At 40.8% G+C, this 19,624-nt stretch overlaps 2 protein-coding genes across 11 annotated transcripts in view; both read right to left on the bottom strand.

Moving 5' to 3' along the window:
- RUFY2 (RUN and FYVE domain containing 2) overlaps positions 1–6,908 on the bottom strand; it is a 67,329-nt gene extending 60,421 nt beyond the window's left edge. Inside the window, exons 1-3 of one of the 5 annotated variants that reach the window (XM_049855174.1) lie at positions 6,794–6,908; positions 3,715–3,888; positions 1,494–1,611 (exon numbers count right to left, since the gene is read on the bottom strand). In XM_049855174.1, the coding sequence (XP_049711131.1) occupies positions 1,494–1,611; positions 3,715–3,888; positions 6,794–6,797 (296 nt within the window). In that variant the 5' untranslated portion in view covers positions 6,798–6,908. Of the gene's footprint in view, positions 1–1,493; positions 1,612–3,714; positions 3,889–6,357; positions 6,757–6,793 lie in introns of those variants that run through there. The other 4 variants (XM_049855172.1, XM_049855176.1, XM_049855173.1 and 1 more) reach the window with 4 other exon arrangements.
- A 6,007-nt stretch (positions 6,909–12,915) lies between these two features.
- LOC126059477 (graves disease carrier protein) overlaps positions 12,916–19,624 on the bottom strand; it is a 281,521-nt gene continuing 274,812 nt past the window's right edge. For 4 of the 6 annotated variants that reach the window (XM_049855148.1, XM_049855150.1, XM_049855147.1 and 1 more), the window contains 6 exons: positions 18,543–18,632; positions 18,253–18,457; positions 16,356–16,445; positions 15,583–15,765; positions 14,508–14,654; positions 12,921–13,704 (listed from right to left, as the gene is read on the bottom strand). In XM_049855148.1, the coding sequence (XP_049711105.1) occupies positions 13,636–13,704; positions 14,508–14,654; positions 15,583–15,765; positions 16,356–16,445; positions 18,253–18,457; positions 18,543–18,632 (784 nt within the window). In that variant the 3' untranslated portion in view covers positions 12,921–13,635. Of the gene's footprint in view, positions 13,705–14,507; positions 14,655–15,582; positions 15,766–16,355; positions 16,446–18,252; positions 18,458–18,542; positions 18,633–19,624 lie in introns of those variants that run through there. The other 2 variants (XM_049855152.1, XM_049855151.1) reach the window with 2 other exon arrangements.

The following is a 19,624-nucleotide window of genomic DNA, read 5'->3' as shown; positions in this document are numbered from 1 at the left end:
GACTGGTCTTCCTTGTAGGCAATATCAATGTTCTGCTGCTATTCATAAGGTTTTCACTGGCCAATTTTTTCAGAAGTAGATTACCAGGTCCTTCTTCCCAGTCTGTCTTAGTCTGGAAGCTCTGCTGAAACCTGTCCATCATGGGTGACCCTGCTGGCATTTAAAATACCAGTGGCACTGTTTCCCGAACCACAGCAACATGCAAGCCAACAACAAACTGAGAGATGAGTAGTGGTTCTTTAATACAAATATGTATTATTTTCATATCAAAATGAAACCAAATCTTGTATCTCCATTCTTGAATGTAAATTCCCTTTTTTCTTCCCTCTGTTAAAAATTGTTGTTGTGTGCCATGAAATGGATTCTGACTCATAACAACCCTATGTGACAGGGTAGAACTGCCCCATAGAGTTTCCTGGCTGTAACATCAAGTGTGAATACCACATGCTATTTAGCTAACAATAACTTCTCTGAGTTTTATTTTTCATATCTATATAATCATTATAATAACAATCTCTCTCCTATAGGACTGATTTAAGCACTAAATGAGACAATGCATTATATAAGCACTAAATGAAACAATGAGGCTACCTAATCACTCTGAGGCAGTGCTCAATTAATAGTAGCTATATTTTATTTTATCTATTTTTATCACTCAATTGAGCCCAACTTACAAACATTTCAATGTTCCGGTTACTGCCAGAAAAAAACTGTGTCCCCCACAACATATAAAATCATTAAGTTGTAAACTGGACTAACAGAAAGCAAACTGAAAATCTGACAGAAAATGCTAAGCATAAACAATGTTATTCTCAGTCACAAGAATTAAAATAAATTAAAGAGAGCACTTAGTCATATACCTTAATCATACCCAGAAGAATAACAACACTTCATACCTGCAAAAGATTTTCAACACTAGCCAGAACACACCAGCTTTTAGCATTCAGAGCACATATATCAGTCTGGTGAAAAAGGCACGTGACATTATAAGACTCAATTTTACCAAGGAAGAAATATAATTTGCACAAGTCCTATCAGAGAACTCAAATCTCCTGAGCCTTAGTCCTGGATTCAGCCTAATTCAGTCTTCAACGAACAGTTATTAACGGCCAAGCTTAAGTAGCCAGTGCAAACTAGTTTAACACTCAGGAAACAGAAATGCGTAATTCATACATCCTATCTTAAAGGGACTTGCAATTTCCTGAAATATAACAGAGCATTCAAGTAAGTGACATAGTAAAAGGAGAAACATAGTGATAAGAGTATAAAGGAAAGAGTAATTCTTATTGAAGGGGCCCAGGAAAAGCTTCATAAAGGAAATGGAATTTGAGCTGTGCCATAAAGAATAAATAGATTTTACTAGGAGAGAGAATGGAAGAAGGGTAGTACAGGGTAGTTAAGGCTGAAGAAGATTATAAACTAGGGTGTTAGGTACTTTAAGGAATAGTAAATGTACCTGTGGTTACAGATGAACAAGTAATAAGATTACTTACTTAAGACCTGGTAAATCCCGGACACTGGCTCCTATTTCCTCTGCTTCTGGGTACAGCTTCTCCACCAGTTCCAAAGGACCCCAGATGGTTTTGTTATAACTCAAAAATGATTTTCTTACTGAAAAATAAAATACAATACATACAATTACAATAGGTAAAATTGTAGCAATTTTGTTTTAAATTTCTTGTTTTAACAATTATTCAGAGACCTCCCTATCTTTTAGTCACTACAGTTATTGAACACGATCCTGGTCATCAGGACCCTGCCGTCCATCCTGATATTTTTCCGTGTCTGAAACATGTACCTTGGACAATTTTCTAGACCCAATAATCCAGTGAATGCAGATTAAAATAGAAAACAATTGGGCTCATTCGTTATCAGTATCAAAACAAAAAGGCTGGAGGCCCTAGCTAATTGAACTTTTTAAGTTTATTAAACAAAACAAGAACAAATAAAAAGTTCTTACTTTTAAACATGAAAAACTGTGGCTTTATCTTTCCTTTTATTTTATTCAGTATTTAAACATGCAATCTCCATATAATTCTTTGTTAATACTGACCAGATCTCCTGCAGATATTGTGTGCCTATCATATGGACAACTACCAAGATAGGCAAATTTTCCCTGGGGGAGAAAATCAATCAGCACAAAGTAACTTTATAATAATTTATCAAGATAAGCCTATAAATACTAGGACATGCCTTCCTATATTTTGTGAAGATAATATTCAGAAAAGAGTTTAAAACTGAACTATTAAAAAAAAAATTGAACTATTTTGGCCATCAGTGAGGTGGAGGGAAATAAAGCTGCATATCATTGTTATGGAGCCCTGATAGCACAGTGTTTAACAGCTCGGCTACTAACCAAAGGGTCAGCAGTTCAAATCTACCAGCTGCTCCTTGGAAACCCTATGGGGCAGTTCTACTCTGTCCTATACCGTTGCTATGAGCCAGAATCGACTCGACAGCAACGGGTTTTATATACATACTATTAGATACCATACAGCGTTTTAAAAATGTGAAGTCAATCTCTATATAAATGGAAAATTCACCAAGGCATGCCATTAGATTTTTTTTAAAAAAGGAAGTTACAGAATAATATTTATACATGACTCTATAATAAAGAAAAAAAGGGACTAGAGAACTGACAATGATTCCCTTTAGGGAGACAAATGGAAGGGAATGATAGTAAACTCTTTATGTTTTGCTCTATCTGCTTCTAAGTTGTTTGAATCAGGTATAAAAAGAGTATATTTCACTATTATTGATATAACTTTTTTAAACTATTTTAAGTCTTCAACAAAGAAATGAGTACACTAATAACATCACAAAAGGATTTCTGAAATTTTGATGCCATGGTTTCCTTCTCAGTTTGAAGCACAATTTTTAAAAAACCATGTTTAAGTAAACCTCCTTTTTCACTTTTTACACTTAATATCACTTTCATTCTCCATACTCAGAACTTCGAGGCCTTTCTAACATACCCAGGTTCCTAACATACTAACAACAGCCAAGCTTCTTTTACTTTATTACAGTCTCCCTAGTATCCAACTCGTATTCACATAGCCCTCTACACAGGTGCTGATCACATGAACGAGAGACCAAAACTAACAACAATTATTATTAATACCGTTAAGTTAAAGGTTATTATGTAAAGTTTAAGTAATTAAATATAAAAAATTATATATCACAGTAACTCATTACAAACTATATAAGAGAATATAATTATTCTGCTATTATCATCATTATCAGGGATCAGTCATATTTCTACAGTCCCAACTCAGAAGGTTCTTTTTCTAGATACTTGTTCCCACGCAGTAAGGACATTTCTGTTTCAGCAATCAACAGTTTTAGTGTATTTGTTCTATAGGGCTATTAACAGAGCTCATATAAAAATCAACGAGTTTAAAATTTAAAAAAACTTCTGTAATTGTCCTAGAAAATGGAATCCATTTCAGTTAGTATGTGGAAAAACCTTACACATCAAATATGCTTTTTACAAAACACTAACAACTAACCATTTTCTGAAGACCACCCACTAGAAATGCAGTCTCCTTCCTATAAAGCAGTAGGATACCTTCTCCCACGATCAACCCACTCAATATATTCAAATGCAAAGTAACAGAAATCATGGCCTCAAAAAAATACATTTTCAAGACTGTTTAAGATGGCAAGGGAGGAAAGGTTCCTGAAGTTGATTAATTTTTTAAAATCTCAAGATACCTTTAAGACCGTGTTTCAGACAATGTTCCATAACAACAAAGAACTGCTGCAAGGGGGGGTAGTCGGAATCCAAAGTACGGCCAAAGCTGAGAGCAGATTCAATGAGTCCTTTGATACTCAGTTTAGCCATGTTTAGTAAGTTCGCTCTCTCTACTGCTGTGGGGTCTTTTGTAGCTGAAAGTACAAGAAAGGAGTGCGACATCATTTGCAAGGCGTGACACTGAAAACAACATAAACTCTTTCCTTCCCCTCTAAACCAACGTTGGTTTGCTTTTCCTTGGTTGACAAATACCGAATGTCTCCCCACCTAACCTACACCCCTTCGTTAACTTTTCACACATACAACAGAAGACTCCCTTGCCTGCTCCTGCCAAAGTTCATTAATTATTTTCAAGATCTTGGAAATTGTCCATTCTCCTGTATTTGTTTTACTTTTGAGGTACCTCTTCAGAAAGAATGAGGTTTTTTGTTTTTTTTTTTAATGACTTTCTATAGAGGTAAGTTTGGGGTCACAAAAACAACGTCTAAGGGTCTCATGTGAAAGGTAGACAGCAGGATCGATCTAAGGGTGAATTCCAAGGCAAAAATGCTCAGAATAAATTGGCAATCAAACAAAAGGTAGTTAAAATGCTAAGATTCATGCATCAGCCATAACTAGCATGACAGATAAATTAAAATACACTGACAGCACAATTGGACTAAACCAAAAGCAAAGGAGTTTCCTGAATAAACTGAATGCTTTGAAGGCCAGCGTAGCAGGGGCAGGGGTCTGGGGACCATGGTTTCAGGGGACATCTAAGTCAATTGGCATAATCAAATCTATTAACAAAACATTCTGTATCCCACTTTGAAGAGTGGTGTCTGGGGTCTTAAACGCCAGCAAGCAGCTATCTAAGATGCATCAATTGGTCTCAACCCACCTGGAGCAAAGGAGGATGAAGAACACCAAGGACACAACGCAATTACAAGCCCAAGAGACAGAAAGTGCCACGTGAACCAGAGACTACATCATCCTGAGACCAGAAGAACTAGATGGTGCCCGGCTACAACCAATGACTGCCCTGACAGGGAACACAACAGACAACCCCTGAGGGAGCAGGAGAGCAGTGGGATGCAAACCCCAAATTCTTATAAGACCAGACTTAATGGTCTGACTGAGACTAGAAGGACCCCGGTGGTCATGGCCCCCCGACCTTCTGTTGGCCCAGGACAGGAACCATTCCTGAAGCCAACTCTTCAGACAGGGATTGGGCTGGACAATGGGTTGGAGAGGGATGCTGGTGAGGAGTGAGCTTCTTGGATCAGGTGGACACTTGAGACTATGTTGGCATCTCCTGCCTGGAGGGGAGATGAGAGGGTGGAGGGGGTTAGAAGCTGGCGAAATGGACACGAAAAGAGAGAGTGGAGGGAGAGAGCAGGCTGTCTCATTAGGGGAGAGTAATTGGGAGTGTGTAGCAAGGTGTGTATGGGTTTTTGCGTGAGAGACTGACTTGATTTGTAAACTTTCACTTAAAGCACAATAAAAATTATAAAAAAAAAATACACTGACAAATAAGGGGATACAGGAGAAGCCACTTAATTTTTTCAGTCATTTTAACTCTCTGGCCTATTTCTCACTGCTGTTCATTCTCACTGGTGTGTGAAGTACAGTGCACATGGCAGTTCTATATTGCATGACTCCTGTATTTCCCAAGCAGAAACAAAAGCAGGGACCATTTTCACATTAAAATTCCCCGCCCTTCCACACAGGTGATGATGCCCACTGTTTTGATTTGACCACGAAGCTAATGATGCCTTAAAGTTAAAAAAAAAAAAAAACTTTTGTTTTTAATTGTATTTTCAGTTCACAAAAACATTTTTTTCATTCCCATAAAGTATACTTAGGAACTCAGATGCTTCCCCATTCTTTCACCACTGCATAACTGTTACCGCTGACAGGAATACTTCCAGGAAACACCGATGACAAAACCGTGGTGCAGAAAAATGAAGCAGTTTGCCAGACATTATGAAATGTTATACTGATTTACTAGTCCAAGTAAACACAGCGTCTAGTTTTCCTTCACTGGACAAAAATTCAGGAATCTCAGTGATCTAATAATATTCTAGTTCTGATCTCAAATAGAGAGGCATGAAGCCTGACACTGAATCCTAAGCAACTTAAAACGCAAACAGCCACAACTGTTATAATCAAGCTGTCTGATGGAAAAATCTGCACATAGGAAATCATTTTTTCAAATCGGCATCGTCGTATGACTCCCTCTTTATTCCGGGAATAAAACCACTTAGCGTTCCATAATCTGTGGCAATTCCCATTTTTCTTAACACTGCCCATCACAGTCCGATGCGACACCCAGACAAAGGGCGGCTCTGCAGCTGCTCCACTGCAGGTCCGTGCCAGGCGCTGGCAGCTTCCACGCCGAGCAGCCTTGAGACCGCGGCCACACCTGGGCTGGAGTCCGGGTCAGGGATGTGTCTCCCTTGAACTCGATCCGCAGGCCGGGCCGCAGGTGCGCAGGGTGACCAAGCAAACGGCCAGCCTCGCGTCTTGCCCGGCCTGGCCCCCTTCCCAGCTTCCTTCTCTCCCTCCCAACAAGGGTGCCCAAAGGCATCTGGACGCCCCCAAGGCCCTGGCGGAGGGCTCACCCCGGGTCGTGCGCGGCACTGCTCCCCAGCTCCCGCCCTCGGCGTCGTCCACCCACGCCGGAATCTGAGGTACTTCTGCCCTCCGCCACCCCCAAACCTGGAAAGTCATCGTTCGAGCCCGAGTCTGGCTGCAGCCTCGGAGCGGCACCCCGGCTGGCCCTGTCCTCGATTCCTGGAAGGCGTCGGACCGCGAGGGCTCGCCCACTAGGCCCCAGAAGAGGAACTGGGGAGGAAAGGAACCAGGGCCCGCTGCGCGTTGCCATGGCGACCCTGGGCGACCCCGAGTTCTGGGCTGTCCCCGCCCGGCCCCAGCCCCGGGTTCGGGCCCCAGTTCCGTTCCGGCGACCCTAGTGCCCCCAGGTTCTCCTCGTCCGGCTGCGGCCTTCCTAGCCCGGGACGGAGAGTGCAGCGTCTGCTCCTGGCCCGCTCCCCTTACCCATAGCGGGGGCGGCGGCGGCGCGGTCTCAGGCGAGGGATTCCCCGAGTCCCGTCAGCAGCCCGCTCCTTCCAGGCCCGCGGCGGCCGCCACGGCGTCGCAGCCAAGCCCGCCGCAGCCCACAGCGCCCCCGGCGGCCGGAGGACGCCCTAGCGGCCCCGGCCGCCTGGCAAGGAGGGCAGAGCAGCGGGCGGGGGACGGCATCACGCACGGGTCGGGCGAGGAGTTTGCAGCCAGCCGGAGAGAAAACCCGCCCTTGCTAAGTCTCTTCGCCTCCACCAGGAGGGTAAGGAGAGGGAAAGGAGCGCGCAGGAGACCCTGGTCGGACCACCAGCCTCCCACCGTGGGGGCTTCGCTAGCACGCAACGGCCGGATTTCCAAAGGGTGCGTAAAAAAGGGTGCCTAAACCAAAAAAGGGTGCCTAGCCACCTGCAAAGGTTTCCAACCACAGGGCTGGCTGGTTTTAATCTAATACGCCTAACCATTTCCTTTTTTTCTTCATAAACTCATAGGGCACCAAAAGAATTGCGGAAGTCTACCAAAACTATTTAGACAGCTCCAAATCACGATATTTAAACCAGTAAATTGTTGTCCTTAGCTGCCTTCCAGCCGCCTGACTCACAATGGAGGGAAAGCTGTCCGGTCCTGCGCCATCCCCATAATCGGTTTCAGATAGGGCCACTGTGGTCCATAGGAAACCAGTAAGTACACACACACACAAAAAATTGCCATCCAGTCAATTCCGACTCATAGTGACCCTATAGGACACGGTAGAACTGCCCCAAAGGGTTTACCAAGAAGCAGCTGGGGGGTTTGAACTGCCAAACTTTTGATTAGCAGCTTAGCTCTTAACCACTGTGCAACTAGAACTCCAGTAAATACACTGGTTCATAAAAAAGCAGCAAGCAACTGTCTCACTAATCAAGGGCAAGAGGTGTTGAGATAAAGCTGGTCTTTTCCCATTTTAAGGAGGAAACAAAAACTTGCAAATGACGGTTTAAGTTATATCAGTTAGGGTACAGTAAGCTATCTACCTAGTTAAATCCAACCCCTAAAGTGATTTGGAATCCATCTTGTGAAGTGTGAACCAAGATGGACCCAGGGGATGCAGCCTGCTGATTCTCAGCTCTCACATGGATATTGCTTTGATGTATAATGAAAAATTTTTAGGCTGATTTTTTTTTTCTTTTACTACCTTCAGTTTTTCCACATGCCAGTCACCTACATTCAACAGTTACAAGATTTTGCCACAAATGATTTCAGCTGGGCTGAGCTGCATAAATGGTAATGAAGCAACAGACAAATTATTAGATAGAGGTCACAACTTGATTACAAACAGGAAAGGGAATAGCAAAAAAACAAAAAACTTAATAGGTATCTTAGCCACCTAGTGCTGCTGTAACAGGAAAACCACAAGTGGATGGATTTAACAAACAGCCGTTTATTCTCTCACAGTCCAGTAGGCTAGAAGTCTGAATTCAGGGTGCCAGCTCCAGGGGAAGACTTTGTCGGCTCTGGAGGAAGATCCTTGTCATCAACGTTCCCTCGGTCTAGCAGCTTCTTTGCACAGGAACTCCAGGTCTAAAGGACACACTCTGCTCCCGGCACTGCTTTCTTGATGGTTTGAGGTCCCCGTGTCTCTCTGCTGACTTCTTTTCTATCCCAAAAGAGACTGATTTAAGACACAGCCTAATCTTATAGATTGAGTCCTGCCGCATTAGCATAACTGCCTCTAATCTTGCCTCATTAACATCACAGAGGTAGGATTTACCGTACATAGGGAAATCACTTCAGATGACAAAATTGTGGACAATCACACAATACTGGGAATCATGGCCTAGCCAAGTTGGCACATATTTTTGGGGAACACAATTTAATCCATGACAAGAGGCAAGGAGGGGAAGGGAAGCTAGATCAATGGAAACACAACAAACAGAATGGAAATAGAGAACGCTGACATTGTAAAAACTAAACAATGGCATGAGGGGAATCTAATTTGCTGTAAACTTTCACCTAAAACAGAATAAAAAAAATTTTAATTTAGTATGTTTACAACAAATATACAAAGAAATAAAGTACTGTATTAGAGAATAATCTATATTATAAACCAAGGGTTCCAGCCTATTAGTAGAACATGAAAGCAATTTAATGAGGTTGTAATCAGCTTTGTTTCTAATGGAATATTCTAATGGAATAGAATGGAAAATTTTAGGGTGAATCAGAAATACAAAGAATAAATAGTGAGGCCCAGCTTGACTTGATGGTGGGTGGTGTGGGTACCCCCCCTCAAACCCTGCCCTGCTTAGACCTGAGGGACCCTTAAAGAATCATCAAGTTCTTGCCCCCATGGGGAAACTTAAGTCCAGAGAGGGGCCGTGACTTGCCCAAGGCCTCAGAGCAGTCCAGGCTTGAGGTGGGATCAGAACCCGCTACTCACCCTGTCTTCCTTAGGAAGCTTCTTGGACAAACTGGAGCATCCCAGGGAACAAGGGGCCTGATGAGGCTACTCCTGGCTGCAGATCTCAGCAGGGCTGTCACGGGAAGAGACTGGAAGGGGATGAGCTAGGACTGAGGGGTGGAAGCTACAGGAAGATAGGCTTCAATCAGAATGTGGGTGGTTTTGACCTTCGGAGCTAGTCAACCATGAAAGGGAGTGAGCTCTCAGGCTCCAGAGGCAATCAAGCAGAAGTAGAAGACCCAAGAGGCTGGGAGGTCCTGACCTGGCCTTAGGGGGGCCCCAAGGTCCTCCTTTCCCTAGTTTGTCCTGTGGTATTTCAAGGCCTGGCCCCTGCTCTTCTCCCCACTGGCCCCTCTGAGATCCCAAGTAGGGAACTGAGTGTCAGGCTGAAGTGAGAGGATGAGGGTGTCCACTGCCATGCACCAGGACCTCCTTGTCATGTGGCCATGGCCTCCACAAGTGCTCAGCTCCTATCCAGACCCTGTGGCCTGGCATCTCATAGTGAGTCCAGCCCTAGGGCATCAGGAGACTGTGTTTTGGCCATAGCTCTGCTCTTCAGCCTGGAGTATGTGGTGGCCCTTCCCTGGGCCTCAGTGTGCCCAACTGTAAAAGGGGTAGCTGACAGTTTGTGAGCATCTTGCCAAAGGCCCGTGTGTATGTATATGTGTATGTGTGTCCACGTATGTGTGCCTCCATGTGTGTCCATATTTAACATGTAAAAACACCCCCACTGTGTCCCCCCCCCGCCCCGACATGTTGTACATTTCCCCCATGACCCCCATCATAGCAATAACATTCTCACTGCCTGGGTTTCTTGAGCCAGCCAGGCCCTGCCAGCCAGAAAGGAGGCCAAGCAGTGCCTGCCTATGAAATTTTGACTTTTCCTCTCATTCGTGTTTATTACCAAGTCTTCCATCCATCCCAGTCCAATCTGGGCTCGCTCACCCCAGTGTGCTCTCAAAACCCCCTCTGACTGCCCAAGGCCCTTTGTACAAGGTGTCCTAATACTGTTCTTTTTTCTTTTTTAAAAAAACAAACAGTGTTTTGTAGATTTCAGATGATTATGCAGAGGCCTGGGGGACCCCTGGCTCTGGGCAGGGCCTTGGGGTTCCACATTCCATGCCCCAGGCTTAAGGGGTGGGAGGGACCTAGGACTGTTGTAAATACTTTGCATTTTGTCTGATTAAACACAAACAGACCTCAAAAAAAAAAAATTTATAGTGTCATGATATAGAAAGTATTTCTTACTGTGGGTTATGGTAATTATTATTTTTTAAACACCAGTCTAGATTGTCATACATCAAACTACCAGTAGTTATTACTACTCTTACAAACAAAAATCATTTTCCAAAATCTCAAAATCTCTACTGTTTGAAATATTCACTAAGATCATGTACTGCTTTATAATCAGAAAAGGGGAACAATATTTTATTTTTAATTTTTTTGTACTTTAAGTGAAAGTTTACAAAGTCAGGCTCTCATACAAAACCTTATACATACTTTGCTGTATACTCCTAGTTGCTCTCCCCCTGAGATAGTACACTCCTTCTCTCCACCCTGTTTTTCTCTGTCCATTCAGCCAGCTTCTGTCCCCCTCGGCCTTCACATCTCCCCTTCAGACAGGAGCTACCCACATAGTCTCATGTGTCTACTTGATCCAAGAAGTTCACTCCTCACCAGTATCATTTTCTGTCTTATAGTCCAGTCTAATCCCTGTCTGAAGAGTTGGCTTTGGGAATGGTTCCTGTCTTGGGCTAACAGAAGGTCTGGGGGCCATGACCTCCGGGGTCCTTCTAGTCTCTGTCAGACCATTAACTCTGGTCTTTTTACAAGAATTTGAGGTCTGCAGTCCACTGCTCTCCTACTCCTTCAGGGATTCTCTGTTGTGTTCCGTCATGGCAGTCATCGGTTGTAGCCAGGCACCATCTAGTTCTTCTGAGAATAATATTTTTTTAAAGAAAGAAAAATTATGCCGAGGTTTTAAAGCTCAGGTAACTATGATATAGATGGTGCCATTTACAGAAATAGGGATCACCGGAGAAAGGCATTAGATGAAATGGAAATTTCTATTTTGCGTGTACTGAGTCTGAAGCTCTGTGGAAGACCTGCCTTTAGAGTAAGGGATGAGAAGGGAAGAAAGGAACCACAGAAGGCAGCTAGAGGGAGAAGTCAGGAGCCAGAAAGTCTGAACTAAGTCAGGAATAAGGCCACTGGAATGGTTATATTGTCTTCGTATCATGACTTTATACTGTGAGGAAGGCCTTGTCTAGGCTTATGGTGCTTTGCTCAGGGACTGCATAAAGTGAGTATCCACCCAATAAGGTTAGTCATCTGTAGCCACTGCCATCTTAGTCCTTGGAGTAGATGTGATCCTGATGCCAAGGCCTGTGCCTCGGTCACCCCAGTATCTGTTTCTTATTCAATCACCCCAGTGTACTTCTGTTTCTTAGCCAACCTCCCCCATGCCCCTTGCTTAACCACTTTGTTAGCTTGGTTTGCAGAAAAACACCAGGTGTTTCAAGAAACCAAGGCCAAAGTAGAAGGCAAGAACCATCCTGAACCAGATCTGGCCCGCGGAACATGCGCAGTGCAGCTGAGCCCCGAAATACCTGTATATGAGATTTCCCAGAAAATTGATAAATTACCTATAACTTCCTAAATTAGATTCCCCATAAAGACTGTAATCTAACCCCTGCTCAAGGAGTCAGATCTGGGCAAGCCCCTTGCTCCTTGCATTGCTGCTCTGCAATAAACTGCTTTCTCTTTCTGCAAAGCTGTGTCTTGTCTCTTGACCTTACAGCGACCGGGCAGGGACCCACTTGGTCCAATAACAATACTTGTACTGCACTGTTAGCTTCTTGAGGGCCTCACAGCACCTGTACAGAGAAAACATCCCAACTCTTTGAAGTACTTAAATGGCCAGAGTATTGTAATAGAAACTAATCCAGAAATGACAGGAAACATGGAACTTCTCCCCAGGCTCTTTACACAACTTACTTTTCAGGCAAATCTTGGAATGAAGTAGCCACTGACCAAACCAAAAAAACTTTCCTATTCACCTCACTCCCAGAAACTAAAATTCTCTTAGATTCCTTCCTGTTTTATATCCTGATGCTATCTAACCAATAGTTAAGCTCTATCACTATAATCTTTCCAGTTTTTCCTGTCTGGCCACTCTCCATGACCAAGTCCATTCTTGTTCTTGTGTCCTTCATAAAGCTCTTTATAATGTCAACACTTCTTGGTTTCAGCTTTAGAGCATGACAATATTCACCTATCACTACTGAAAAAAATGCTGGGCAACCCTGAACTTAATTATTATTATTATTCAGTGTTGCTAAATGACACAGTAAGATCTGACAGAAGAGAATTTATTTAACAAAAACTTCAAAGAACAATAATAATTTAAAAGCCGCCTCAGGTAGAAGCCACAATTTTAACATATTTAACATTCATTTAAAAAATTAAAAAAAAAAAATCCTTGAGAGAAATGAAAGATTTCCCCCAGAGGATGTAAACACTAGGTTAAAGGCTGTCACCATAGACACAGTTAATGATTTTGAGGCAATTTCGTTTTACACAACCATCTTAACATAAAAAGAGAAAACTGAATAATGCCCAGAAACAAAGGGGCATTCATGATGAAAATAGGAATATGACTTTTTAATTTGTCATCAATTTCCTATCAAAAAGAGTAAGCATTATTTTCTTTTATACTGAAATCTATTATAAGATACTGAAAATAAAAAGGGGGATGGGAGCAGGGAATTAACAGGAAGTAATCAATTAATAGGCCATAATTTAAAAGGCTAGGTTGAATGTGAAAACATATCTGCTGGCAGGGAAAAACACAACAAAATGGCCTTTGATTGGGGGGCCTAGAAATACAGAGAAGAATCACGCCTGTGTTCTCATCATCACAAGATTGTGTTTAAATGATGAAAACAAACCGACTTTCTTTACCCAGTCTTTCTAATAAACAAAATTCTTCCCACAAAATCTATAAAATCGAATTAATCTGGATATTTTAGACTTAAAAGTTTACCCTTAAATTCAAAAGTTAAACCATTTTTACAGTTGGTAAACATTTTATCTTTTTTCCCAGGTCACATAAAAAACACATTTATAATATACATAAATGTAGGCTCTTCACAGTTTTGGGTAGACTTGTACTGAGAAAATAAATACTGCGTTAAATTTTGTAGGGTGGCAAACTTTGTGTTTAAGAAGATTATACCAAAAAAAAAAAAAAAGAGAACTCTGAACAGAGCACATTTACTTCATTTTGTACCCTTGGGGTAAGAGTTATCTTCAGTCTAACCAGCCTGGCACCAGCTAGAGGAAGCCACTGTCCTAATATGAAGAAGGCAAGGGAAATAGTGTTTTATCCTCTTTGAAAATCACCCAATGCATGACAAAGACTGTCATGTTCTCCTGATGGAAGATCAATAACATAAAATAAATTAAGGAAGATATATTCAACACAATATGGAATCACACAAAAAACATTTTATGACATTCTTTAACACTTTGTAATTTGGTTTACAGGACAAATAAATAAATGTTAAGATTCTTATGGCATTTTATGGATAATTATGTACTTAATTAAAAAAAAAACAAACCAAATCCATTGCCGTGGTGTTAATTCTGACTCACAACAACCCTACAGGGCAGAATAGAACTGCCCCATAGGGTTTCCAACAAGTGGCTGGTGGATTTGAACTGCCAGTCTTTTGGTTAGCGGCCAAAAGCTTAACCACTTTGCCACCAGGGCCCCAATTTAAGCAATCCAACTTAAGCAATAAGGTTTATATATCGTATCCTAAGATCTTTACATAATTTCTTTTAAAGGTAATCCATTTTAAAAATAATCTACTATATGACAAGTAATTATCCATTCTCCATGTTTTGTCCTGATTAAAAAATAAATATATGTATTCTAAATGCAGGGTAAAAGGGATCAGAAGAAATAGCCGATTTTCCTAAATGTGTGGCATATAGCTTTAGGAGAACAAATCAAGCCCCACTTTTTCCTTTTCTCATTTCACAAACTATCCTGCTTCATCACCTTCATTATTTTACTATTTGCTTAACCATACTCCCTGTGAATGTTTTTCTCTTTCCTTCCTAGAATCAGATCTTTGAAATATGCCCATGGAAAACGCAGGGCATTGTGTTTTAATTTACACAAGTACATAAATATAGCACACAAAACAGCACAGTCAAACACAACCGTACGCAGGCCAAAAAGGATATTAATTTTTCCGAGTTGAGATGATAAAGTAGCCTCTCCAAAGGAGGATAGCGGCTTAGTGAGGACACACATCCCAGGAGAACTAGTTTATGTTTGGCTCTGGTTATAGCAACATTAAGACGGCGCCAATCTTTCAAGAGTTCACCAAGCTGTAAGAAACATTATTTGCAATTATTTGAGTTTTCTGATTACATATATTTCAATTACTGGAAGGTGTTCTGACAAGGAACATGGCTTGCCTTGAACTATTCTCCTACTTTAAAAAACATGGATTGCTGGAAAGCTTCATCGACACATTTTAAAATTCTAGGGAGCTGGAAAAACTTGCCCACCATGCCAACGTCAAATATTTCATGTTTGAAAATTATTAAATACACATAACACCACAAAAAATTGGGGCTAATTTAAAATTATTAAATACACATAATACAATAAAGAATTAGAGCTATTTCAACTCATTGTAGCACTGTGTGTAAAGTAATAAAAAATTGTAACACTAAAAGACTAAGGGGAGTGGTTAAACATATGACACATCCAAACAGGGAAAACTACGTAGCTGTAAAAAGAGAATGAAATGGTGCAATGATACCAGTATCAGACGGATCACATCCAGCCTAAACAGAGAACACAACTGAAAGTAAAAAACCCTGATTTTTATGGAATTGACATGAAATGATCTCCAAGCTATCTTATTAAATGGGAAAAGCAAGACCCAGAACAGTATGTATACGTGTATATTACTTTTTGTGTAAAGGGGAGGGACAGATATAAATTCATATTTCCTTATTTATGCATAAAGAAACTCTAGAATGTTACAAAAGTAACAAAATAACATGATTATCTGTGAAAAAGTGGTAGGAACTGAGTAGATAAGGGAGGGAATAGGAGGGAGATGTCTTTCTCTTTATCTGCATATATTTTTAAAACCATATAAATACATCACATGATCAAGAAAAATAATCAAGCAGAGGTAAAAACAAAACAGAAAGGCCTAGAGCTATCTATAAATTAGAAATGACACAGAAAACCATGTTTAAAACGTCCCAAACGAATCAGTAACAAATATGATTCACTCACATCGCCATCCTTATTACTTCTAACAAAAGACACCAGGATGATACTTTTGTCTCTTCCTTGGTATTTGTCTACTGTGTTAACTTCGACCAGTCCAACAGAAGAACGTGCCAATAAATCATTGATTGTCTTTAACTGCTGCCTGTATGGTGCAATGATACCAATATCAGATGGATTACATCCAGCCTAAACAGAAAAGCATACAACTTAAAGTGAAACATCCTGATTTTTTTGGTATTTAAGCTTTAACTAATCTATTACATCGAATATTTACTTATGTGCCCAACAGATGTTTACAGCAGATGCTCCTATCTCAAGGAATAAATACAACCACTGAATTTGCTCTATGTCCATATTTTCCAATATTAAATAATGTCCTCAAACATTGCTCCCTTGACTTTCAGAGGTTCATGACAGCATATTGGTTTGCATGCCACTAAGCAGTGCTGCCAGACAAAACACAATACGAAAAATCCATCTCACTTTCTTCTATCCCTTACCTAGAAAAGTTTCCAATCCCTAATCAGACTGGCTACAGCATAGTATCGACACAATTGGAATTATCTGACATTTACGAGTTACCCTGAATGGAAACCCCAAACACCATTATAAAAATTATACGTCTTAGATAATTTCTCTCAAAATAAAACTCATCAAGCTTCTGTCTCTTTATCTTAATACACAAGTGTTAATGCCAGAGCTTAAGTTCTTTACAACCTTAACTTTCTACCTTAATATTTATTAGTCCATAAAACTCACAGTACATTCTAAATTACCTTAATAAAATGCGAGGTCAGGAAAACTATGAGTTTGGCTTCTATTATATTGCTCACACCACTTTTTTCAACTTGTTCTGGTGCTGGAACCTAAATAGAAAAAAAAAAAATGCATCCTGCTTACAAAACCATCTGTAAAGTTAAGAGTATTATAACTGCACAGACAGCCTTCACAGTCTGTATGAAGGTAGAAGTATCAACAAAAAAGAATAACGTTACTCACTTTCAGAAACCATGCAGAGGCAACCAAGCTTAAACACGGTATGGTTCAGCTAAAATCTCTAGGAAAGCTGAGCGCGTGCACCACACGCTTTACTTTACCATCACCCATGTTACAGAAATCAGAGGATCAGAAAAGATCACTGACTTGCCTAAGGGCTACACAATAAACGGTAGCGTGAGGATGCCAACAGATCTTGCTCCAATATCTGTGCATTTTCCATTTTCTTGTTGCCTTTTATACAAACAATGGAGAAGGTAAGTTTCCCTAGGGTCTACCAAATAAACAAACAAAAAAAACACCATTGCCGTCAAGTCGACTCCGACTCATAGCGAGCCTACAGGACAGAGAAGAACTGCCCCATAGAATTTCCAAGGAGCAGCTGGTGGATTCAAACTGCCGACCTTTTGGTTAGCAGCTGAATGTTTAACCGCTGTGCCACCAGGGCGCCTAGGTTCTACCACACCTGGTAAAGTCCTGCAAAGATTAGTTTGCTTTCATATTATTCCCAAGCAACCCTAAGGATGTTTTTAAAACAGCTCATTTGCGATCTTCATGCTAAGGAAGAGGAAATCTGACTAGCAAAAATAAAAGAATCTGGGCACTGAGTTGTTTACTTTAAAATGATTAATTTTATGCTAAGTGGGTTTCACCTCAAGTTAGAAAAAAGAATCTGAGCAATCATTTGTGAGGTAAATAATTGTAAATTATAATCCATAAATTGAAACTATGGCTTATAAGAGCAATCATTTGTGAGATCAGTTTATGTGAAAAAACTTCCTAGAGTACACCTACCATTAGGTGTTACGATAAAATCAAATTCTTGAACCTGAAATGCTAAGGGCATCGTTAACCAAGAGAATGAACATTCCATGAAGGTACACGTGAGGACCTATTTTCAACCACCAGCTGGCTCCACTCAGCTTAATAAAAACCACCACTACCAGTCGCCGTCCAGTCACCTCTGCCTCGTGGCCACCCCGTGTGCGTCAGGGAAGAACTGTGCTCCACGGGGTTTTCAGTGGCTTATTTTCCAAGAGTGGGTCACTAGGCCTTTCTTCTGAGGCACCAGCCTTTAGGTTAGCAGCCAAGCATGCTAATCCTTTGCCCCACACAGGGACACAAATAACAACAAAGAACAAAATTATTTTAGAGTAATATGCACACTGGTCACTACGTTTGTTATTTGAACTTATGTAAAAGACTTTAAATTAATGCAGAGAAAAAAAAACAAAGACAGAGAAACACTACATAAAACTGTAGGAATAAAGGGTCAAAACCTCTTTCTCAGTTCCTAGAAATAAATCAGGTCATTTAATGTCCTTGTGAAGATTTTTGTTTAGTGACAGATTTGTAAATAGGTCTTTAAAATGACATCAATTTATTGTATCTTCTGATCACTTTGTGACCTGCCCTTTGGTAATTACACCCTGAATTCACCTTCTGTCTCACCATCTTCCAAAGTCACTGCTGACGTCGACTCAGTCTCAGAATAAACCTCCTCCCAAAGACACTAAGTCTGTAGGAAAAGATTTCTTGTGTGTGTTGAAGGACAAGAAGTACACTAGTTTTCCCTTTTAACTAATAAGCTCTAGTGGAGCATACACTATTGCAAACTGAGAAATTTAAATAATAGGACAAAAAGAGAAAAAAAATAAAGAAAAAAACACTTTTTACCTTGTTTGTATTAAGAAAACAAACAGGATTGTTTGGCTCAAACACTCCACGCAGCCAAGGATTTTCAGAATAATCAGCATAAAATTCCAGCTCCAGCTTCACATTTTTAAAGTTAGGTAGATTTATCACTGCATTGGCCACTTTGTCTGATCCACACTCCAGCTTTCCCTCATATATCAGCTTATTACTTAAGGACATAATTTTACTAAGGGAATTACAAAAATAATTTTAGTTTTGGTAGATGAAAACAAACAGGAAAATTCATTTATAGCTGATACTGTTACAAATACCTGTTCATTCTGTACTGCACAGTTAATTGTACAACAGCATTCTTATTCTGTTCCAGCCTCTTGAATAAGCTTTCACTCATGCCAAGAGCTCTGTCAACAAATCAAATACAGGCTTGTCAGTGTGAAACTGTCCCTTAAAAAGAATCCAATTTCCCCTGAACTCTGTTAGCCCATAACTGAAACCATTTCTGAAGCCAACCCTTCAGACAAAGATTAGACTGGACTATAAGACATAAAATGATACTTGTGAGGAGAGTGCTTCTTAGCTTAAGTAGATAAAAAAAAAAAAAAGTAAGTAGATACATGAAACTAAATGGGCAGCTCCTGTCTGGAGGCAAGATATGAAGGCAGAAAGGGACAGGAGCTGGCTGAACGGACACGAGAAATCCAAGGTGGAAAGGAAGAATGTGCTGTCACGTTACAGGGAGAGCAACTAGGGTCACATAAGAATATGTGTATAAATTTTTGTATGAGAAACTAACTTGAACTGTAAACTTTCACTTTAAGCACAATGAAACATAGAAAAAAGGGGTAAAAAAGACCAGACTTACTGGCCTGACAGAAACTGAAGAAACCCCCGAGAATATGGCCCCCGGACATCCTTTTAACTCAGCAACGAAGTCACTCGCGAGGTTCACCCTTCAGGCAAAGATTAGACAGGCCCATAAAACAAAATGAGACAGAAAAGGCACACCAGCCCAGGGGCAAGGACTAGAAGGCAGCACGGGACAGGAAAGCTGGTAATAGGAAACCCAAGGTTGAGAAGGGAGAGTGTTGACATGCCTTGGAGTTGTTAACCAATGTCATAAAACAATGTGTGTACTAACTGCTTAATGAGAAACTAGTTTGCTCTGTAGACCTTCATCTAAAGTACAATTAAAGAAAAAAAAAGAATCCAATTTAATGACAGATTGGACCATAAAATATTATCACTCATGAGTGCTGTGCTCCTCTAAATAAGCATCTAAATGAAACCAAATGGTAAACATTTTCCCTAGATCAAAGATGATGTGGCCCTAATAACCTTGCAACATATTTCCTATTCAAAATGGGTGATTTAGAGCTTGACATAACTAACACCA

The sequence above is a fragment of the Elephas maximus genome, chromosome 16 (assembly GCF_024166365.1).
Source record: "Elephas maximus indicus isolate mEleMax1 chromosome 16, mEleMax1 primary haplotype, whole genome shotgun sequence".
Classification (NCBI taxonomy): domain Eukaryota; kingdom Metazoa; phylum Chordata; class Mammalia; order Proboscidea; family Elephantidae; genus Elephas; species Elephas maximus.
This window is presented reverse-complemented; position numbering and strand designations above follow the sequence as displayed.